At 34.8% G+C, this 8,313-nt stretch overlaps 1 protein-coding gene across 1 annotated transcript; it reads left to right on the top strand.

The window, feature by feature from the left end:
• The first annotated feature begins 606 nt into the window (after positions 1 to 606).
• Positions 607 to 7,734, top strand: LOC128029037 (phenylalanine--tRNA ligase beta subunit). Its single transcript, XM_052616499.1, has 17 exons — positions 607 to 751; positions 1,508 to 1,563; positions 1,960 to 2,114; positions 2,194 to 2,269; positions 2,438 to 2,553; positions 2,628 to 2,778; positions 2,902 to 3,010; positions 3,159 to 3,229; positions 3,891 to 3,952; positions 4,029 to 4,080; positions 4,290 to 4,351; positions 4,450 to 4,657; positions 4,753 to 4,833; positions 5,995 to 6,087; positions 6,202 to 6,319; positions 6,388 to 6,540; positions 7,324 to 7,734. The coding sequence occupies exons 1-17, from the start codon at positions 694 to 696 to the stop codon at positions 7,473 to 7,475; spliced, it is 1,773 nt and encodes a 590-aa protein (XP_052472459.1). The 5' UTR covers positions 607 to 693; the 3' UTR covers positions 7,476 to 7,734.
• Positions 7,735 to 8,313: the final 579 nt, after the last annotated feature.

Below are 8,313 nucleotides of genomic sequence, written 5' to 3'. Positions count from 1 at the left end.
TAAATGCTGTTCTATTTAACTTTATTAATCAAAAGAGACTATCTATCTATATCTATATCTATATCTATATCTATCTATCTATCTATCTATCTATCTATCTATCTATCTATCTATCTATCTATCTATCTATCTATCTATCTATCTATATATATATAGCAGCAAAACTGTTTCCAACATTGATAATAAATCAGCATATTAGAACGATTTCTGAAGGATCACGTGATACTGAAGAAGACTGGAGTAATGATGATAAAACAGAAAATAATAATAAAAATCTGCTTTGCATCACAGAAATAAATTATATTTGACATTATATTACAATAGAAAACCGTTATTTTATATGATAATAATATTTTACAGTATTACAGTATTTTTGTGGTCGAATTATGAACAGAATGACTTCTTTAAAACATGTTAAAATCTTACTGATCCCAAAATATGTGCATGTATGTATTTATTTATTTATTTAAACTCAGAAATATGGCAGCATCCATATTTTTCCAATAAACAAACATATAAATAAATATAAAAAATGTCCTTCAGATAAAATAGTATAAGTGAACTATGTCAACAAGAATATTCAAGTTTCCAGTTGGGACTTTTATTTTTAAATATAGGCCGTTTCCATGTTGTTCTCATCAAATGTGAACTTTTATTTTGAAGTGTGTAGTGTTCCGGTGACCAGCTGCGATCATGCCGACAGTCAGCGTGAAGAGAGATCTGCTCTTTGAAGCTCTGGGACAGAAATACAGTAAGTGTTTCACATGTATGTGGTTTAAAGGATGAGCCCGTTCACGAGTGTGTTTTTAGAGGGGAAATGTGCTCAGTTTGTGTGTGATTGAGTGATTGTGTCTGCTTCTGTTGAGATTATGGAGGAATGTCTTAATTAAACAAATGACATGTTGTTATATATTACATATCCCACTGGTCCATCTAAGCATTACGGAACGAATTCATTTCGAGACTCAAAACGAATTTAAATGACATTTCTCCGGTGTGTCGCAGCGATTGCATCAGATTCAGATTATGCCGAAATTTGACTGAATTCAGTAATTATTTTGTCTTATAATGTATGTATTTTTAGTCGGGTGCTTCTTAGCTACTGTAGTGCTTTATGTATTTTAATCTAGCGTTAGTTTTTATTCTTCATTCATTCATTTGAAAAACTGATATGTCAAATTCGACGCTCGTTGATGACGCAATCATAATGCGTCTCAAAATTTCATGCTTTAAATAATGAGTGTATCTCTCTCTTTCTCTCTCTCTCTCTCTCTCTCTCTCTCTCTCTTTCTCTCTCTCTCTCTCTCTCTCTCTCTCTCTATTTCTCTCTCTCTCTATTTCTCTCTCTCTCTCTCTCTCTCTCTCTCTCTATATATATATATATATATTAGTTGTTGCTGATTTGCTTGCTTTGAGATGTGCAACGTTTCCCTGTTTGCATTGTGCGTTTATGTGATGGAATTGAATAAATAATCTTTATTTATTTATTTGTCTATCCACATTTTAGCTGATGAAGAATTTGATGAACTATGTTTCGAGTTTGGCCTCGAGCTGGACGAAATCGTAAGTTATATGAAAATGTATGTGTTTAAAATTTGTTTTTTATTAACAAGTTATTGTAGTTTTACCTTCCATGTAATTATATTTTATATATATATATATATATATATATATATATATATATATATATATATATATATGCACACAACATAATTTTGTGTGTATGCATATGATAAGAAATTTATAATATATAGTAATAATGAAATGTTAAAAATATATACATTTAACGTTTAAAACTAGCATTTTTAAGATTTTTTATATAGTTTACAAATGATGTATTTATAGTAATTAAGTGATATAAATATGCATCTATAATTTTTATAATATAGACATTTTTTGTGTGTATATATAAGAGTTATATAATGAAATGTATATATTGTGTCTGTGTCTCATGTGTAGACATCAGAGAAGGAGATCTTGAGCCGCGAGCAGGGAGATGATAAGGCAGAAGGAGCGTCTGATGTCGTGCTGTATAAGATTGATGTGCCAGCGAATCGCTATGATCTCCTGTGTCTGGAGGGTCTCGTCAGGGGTCTGCAGGTCTTCAAGGAGAAGTGAGACTCAGTGTTTGGATTTCTACTGTCAGATTCGATGTTATGGTCTTTATAAGGCTTGGTTTTGTTGTGCTTTTAGGTTGGAAGCTCCCCGGTACAAGCGTGTGAGTCCGACTGACGGAGGAGAGCCTCAGCGGCTGCTCATAACAGACGAGGTTCATATCAGAGTCGTATTTCAGCTTAGAGGTTTAATTATATTGATTTCCTAAAAGCTCAAGTACAGTGAGAAACCATCAGCCGTTGTTAAGAATCGAGTGGGAGATCATTTAAATGAACGTAATGACAGTGGTGCTGATATTAGATAATATTCTGTGTTTATCTAGACGGCGTCTGTGCGGCCGCACGCTGTAGCAGCTGTACTGCGCAACATCAGCTTCACTCAGGAACGATACGAGAGCTTCATAGAGCTGCAGGAGAAGCTGCACCAGAACATCTGCAGGTGAATCAGCACTCAATGGTTTATTATGAGAAGGTGAACTCTGATGTTTTATCACTCTGTTCTTCTCCCATCAGGAAAAGGACCCTGGTTGCGATAGGAACTCATGATTTGGACACCATCTCCGGTCCATTCACATACACAGCCAAACCTCCCGGCGAGATCCGCTTCAAACCGCTCAATCAGAGCAAAGAGTACACCGCCGCTGAGCTCATGAGTCTCTATAAGGTGACATTTGATTGGCTGTTCTGCCCAGAATAGGTTCATTATTGTTAACTAAAGATATAAAAAAATGAACACAATAAATCTTAATGTTCATAAGTTGTTTAATGAATATTTAATGTCTTGTAGACTGACAGTCATCTGAGACACTACCTCCACATCATCGAGAATGAACCTCTCTACCCCGTCATATACGACAGTAATGGAGTCGTCCTGTCTATGCCTCCGATCATCAACGGTGAGTTAAACACACACACATGCATTCACAAACACGGATAGATCATTTCATTCTGTTCATCTTTAGGGTTTGTGATTTTGTTGATCAGTTTTCAGCATCTGTTTATGGAGACACTGTTAGTCTAAAGTGTAGTTTTTCTCTCTCTCAGGGGACCACAGCAAAATCTCATTAAACACAAAGAACATTTTCATCGAGTGCACGGCCACAGACCTCACAAAGGTGAACCGCTTTACCTTTATACTGTTTTGAAATAACTAGTGCTGTCAAATGATTAATCTCAATTAACTTTTATTTTGAATGCGATTTTTGTTTATATAATATGTTTGTGTGTATATGTGTGCGTGTGTGTGCGCTGTGTATATTTATAATGTATAAATACACACATGCATGAATGTATTTTAGAAAAATGTAGTTTATATTATAAATATTTATATATGATATAATTGATATTAATATAGATATACATATAAAACATGTAAATATTTAAAATAAATATGCTGTATTTATATATATATATATATATATATATATATATATATATATATATATATATATATATATATATATAAAACATAATAAATATACATAATATGCACATACATATTATATAAACAAAAAAGTTTATTCTGGATGCGATTAATCATTTACCAGCACTAGTAATAATACAATATACACACTACAGTTCAAATGTTTGGAGTCTGTAAGATTTTTTTATTTTTTTTTAAGAAATGAATACTTTTTCAGAAATGATGCATTAATTCATAAGTGACAGTGAAGTCATTTATAATGTTCCAAACGAATGCGGTTGTTTTGAACTTTCAGTTTATCAAAACAATCAAACAAAGAACTTCAGCATGCTTTTAAACGTGTGTGTTTGCAGGCGAAGACCACGCTGGACATGGTAGTGACCATGTTTAGTGAATACTGTGAGGAACGGTTCACGTGAGTGTCCTTGTTTCATAGCATCTCCAGTTTTCATGTTGTTCAGGACTGAGATGTTTATTGTCTCTCTGTTCAGGGTTGAGGAGGCAGAGGTTGTCTATCCTGATGGCAGATTGTGTGTGTATCCCGTATGTATTCAGTTTAAAACTCGTTTGTAATCACACTCATATTCTGAACGGATCACACAGCTGCATTGAATGCAAAAATGCTGCAAAAATTTCTCATTGTTTGCTTACTCTAAGGGTTTTTTTTTTACCCACACAAATATATTTTTGTGCTACAGACACAGAGATTAACTTGTATACAGGACTAAATATTAAATATTGTTTGCTGACAGGAGCTGGCGTACAGGACGGAGACGCTGTCTGGGGACTTCATCAACAAAAGAGTTGGGATCAGGTGAGCACATTATAATCAATATTTAATTTGAACCTTTCCTCCGCTTCGGTCAGTAGATTGAACCCTGATCATCACGATATCTCTGTGTTGTCTCTCAGTGAATCGGCAGAAAGCATCGCTCAGCTGCTGACCCGGATGTGTTTGAGGTCAGAGGTCAGCGGCGAGGGCGGTCTGATCCAGGTTGAGATCCCGCCCACGCGCTCTGATGTCATCCACGCCTGTGACATCATGGAAGACGCCGCCATCGCGTACGGCTTCAACAACATCGTCAGGAGCACGCCGCGCACATACACCATAGCCAATCAGGTTTGAGAACAACATTGATTCTGACCAGTTCAACTTGAGATCACTTTAAAGTGACTTTATGGCTCTTACATGTACATGTGTTTTTATATTTGCAGCTCCCTCTAAATAAGCTGACAGAGTTACTGAGGCAAGACCTCGCAGCCGCTGGGTTTACTGAAGCGCTGACATTCGCTTTGGTTAGAAATCACTTCTTTCTCTTATATTCTGCATGGTTTTTTTCCTCAAGAAGTCTGAAAGCACTGAAAGCATTTGTTATTTAGTTTTCATTGCCATTTTCTCCCTCTCTCTGACTGTTCAAATGGAAAAGGTCATGTTTGCAAGATTTGTGCATGTAAATAATCTCTGTTATTAGGGCTGGGTAGACATTTCAAGAATCAAATCTATTCTGATTCAAAAGCTCTTGATTCAATTCAATATCAATTTGTCCGGTTAAATATCAGGTACAGTACTTTAGTAGTACAGTAGATTATTCTTAAGGAAAACTATCTCTCTACTGATGCTGTTAACTATACAGGGATCTCTGTCAGATAGTACATTACTTCATTATTACAGGTTCAAATTAACAATCGAGAATGTGATTTGCTATTTATTTTTAATCGACACTAAAATAAAAACTATGTTGTATACAAACAAAATATGTAATATAATGTATTACATATTTATATACCCATATTATGGAAACAAAGATTATTGATATTGTAAACCCAGTCCGGTTTGCTATGATTGGCCAGCCCCCTCATTAATATGCATCTGGTCTTAACTGTATATTAAACAACATATTGTAATGTTTTTTTTATAGCATTTATAACATCATTTTTGTGTGACTGTGTATTTATAACTGCACATTGTCATAGCAAGCTGACAGATTCAACAAATCACCTTTTAAAATGAGTAATTATAAACAAATCTTGAGTTTGTGAGTCATTTTGAGTGATTAATTTCAATAGTGATTAAATTGAAGTAGCAGCAGATGTTTAATTCTGTGTTGTGACTTATATCTAATGGAATATTGAATAATGATGATGATGATTATTATTACTGGTTATTGCATTTTGATTTACAGTTACCTGGTAAAAAAAAAAATGCATGCATGAATCATTCAAAAAAGATCAGTAACATGCACTTAGAAAATAGATAACAAATAGAAGATCCCATTATAATCGTCTGATTAAATGACAACATTTGTTGCTCTGTATATTTGTTTTTGTAAACAGCCACAAGAACGATGTAAAAAAAAGACGTGTTGTCTATTTTTTTTTCCTTTGCATTATTTTCATATTATTATCATATTTTCCATGTCGTGACTGCTTTAAAATGATCTTTTCCTCTCTCTGCAGTGCTCCGAAGAGGATATCGCAGATAAACTCAGGAAAAACATCGCAGAAACCAGAGCAGTCCACATCTCCAACCCAAAGACCGCCGAGTTTCAGGTACCTACAGAAGATTCGTTTGGGATTTCTCACATCTGTCCAGTAGTCGGTTCTTTCACAGGGTTAAATCAGTTAGTAGTGAGGTTATACTAACTAACCCGTACTTTCCTGTAGGTGGCGCGCACCTCTCTTCTCCCGGGACTCCTGAAGACGATCGCTGCCAACAGGAAGATGCCCCTTCCTCTCAAACTGTTCGAGATTTCAGACGTCGTCCTGAAGGATGAAACAAAAGGTGTGTTCGATGTCCTCGTGCTAATATGCTAATAATTCTGCAGTCACTGAACTTCATCTGTCTGGCAGACGTAGGAGCCCGTAACAACAGACGTCTGTGTGCCGTTTACTACAACAAGAGCCCGGGATTTGAAGTCATCCATGGACTTCTGGACCGGGTCATGCAGCTACTAGACGTCAAACCGGGCCGTAATCAAGGATACCACATCCAGGCGGCCGAGGGTGAGTCATGAATGTTAAAAGTCAACATGGTGTCCTTCCTGTGATCGCTTCCTACACCTGTTTTATGAGCTCTCCGAGTCATATTCAAAGCGGTTAATATTTAATAGCATTTATGTGTGTGAAGTAGGTCAGCAAAATCAAAATAGAAGGTGTTATATAATTATTTTGGAGGGACTTTTTTTTTTGTTACTGGATTTTGATTTTTATTATGTTTCTGTTCTTGTTTTCCTCCTTTTATTTTCTCTGGATGGAGGAAAGAAGCTTATTAACATCTGATATTTCTATATTTTATTATTTTATTCATGTTCCTGGTCTTATTGTGAATTATTATTCAGTGCATTTTAAGTGTTATTATTATTAACTAAATCTTAAACAATTAAATTATTTTTATTAATTTCGAAAAAAAGGTCAACTGAAATAAAATGATAAAAAAATCAAATGTATCATAAACTAAGTTATATGTATATTATATAGTAAAAATAATATTAAACGAATAAAATAAACTTAAAACGTAAAATAATTTGAGGTACTAAAATTTACTCAAAAATATATAAATGAGAGCTAAATATTAAAATAAAACAAACTAACATATAAAAGACAAGCACAAAACAAAATAATAAAAAACTAACATTAAAATATTAAAATAATATTAAAATATTAAAGTCATTCAGAATATAAAAAAAATACTATAATAGTATATAATAAATGCTTAAATTACACTGTGCATATTGTTATTGATTAAATATGTAATTCTTTATGTTATGTTTATTATATTTCTTACAGACTCCACCTTCTTTCCCGGCCGCTGTGCTGAGATCTTTTCATGTGGCAAAAGCATCGGACACCTCGGGGTCCTTCACCCTGATGTCATCAGTCGCTTTGAGCTGACCATGCCCTGCTCTGCCATCGATATCGACATCGAACCCTTCCTGTGATGTCATAATGCAAATAACCTTAGCCACACCCCTCTGCTTTAGGCTCCTCCCAGCCATACATTACTGTCACGTCTATCTTTTGGAAAATGAGTAATAGCCCCATCAGCATGTGTTACTGTAAGTTCAGGGTAAAAATCTATGTTTTAATAAAATTTAGCTTGTCCACTGCTAGTATGTTATTCAATGTATTAAACATCATGACTGTCTGTTTGTGTCCAGCACATCACAGACACAAATAAATATGGATGAATGCAACAAACATGTCTAGATTTGTTGGTTTTTCAAGTAATTTAATCTAATGTGGCATACTGTACTTTATCTAAAGCGAACTGAATATTCTATCTGTGCATTTATTTTTAAATCAAGTCGAAGTTCGATGTTTACCTGTATGTCGGTATGTTGCACTGAAGTGGTCAGAGGTTTGTTAAACCAATTTAGCTGCACTGATGTTAGGAAACCAAGTGTGTATGTCTATAAGTGTATGTGTGTGTGCTTTGTATGAGTAATCACAGGTATATTTGAAGTGGCTCGTGTATTAGAGTATATTTCAGCTGTCAGTCATTAAGCAGGACTCCTGCCCACTGATTAACTAGCCCAAATCTGTGTGTTTGGTTTGAGTTGATACCCAGGAAGTGTCTGGTTTAACAGGTTATCCGACAGGTCAGGGCGAGAGAGTTGGGCTCCAGCAGAAACCAGACTTGTTTACATACATGCTTCCGCTCATACTGTATGCTTAAAACGAGCTCAATAGCTTCCCATACTTGTTAGTTTCATACTAGCTGTTTAATGCATTTGATTTTATTCTGAGTGTTAGAAGGGGAGTAGGTGTGTCTTTAGT

This window comes from Carassius gibelio, chromosome A15 (genome assembly GCF_023724105.1).
Source record: "Carassius gibelio isolate Cgi1373 ecotype wild population from Czech Republic chromosome A15, carGib1.2-hapl.c, whole genome shotgun sequence".
NCBI lineage: Eukaryota > Metazoa > Chordata > Actinopteri > Cypriniformes > Cyprinidae > Carassius > Carassius gibelio.
The sequence above is the reverse complement of the archived record's forward strand: the minus strand, read 5'-3'. Positions and strand labels throughout refer to the sequence as shown.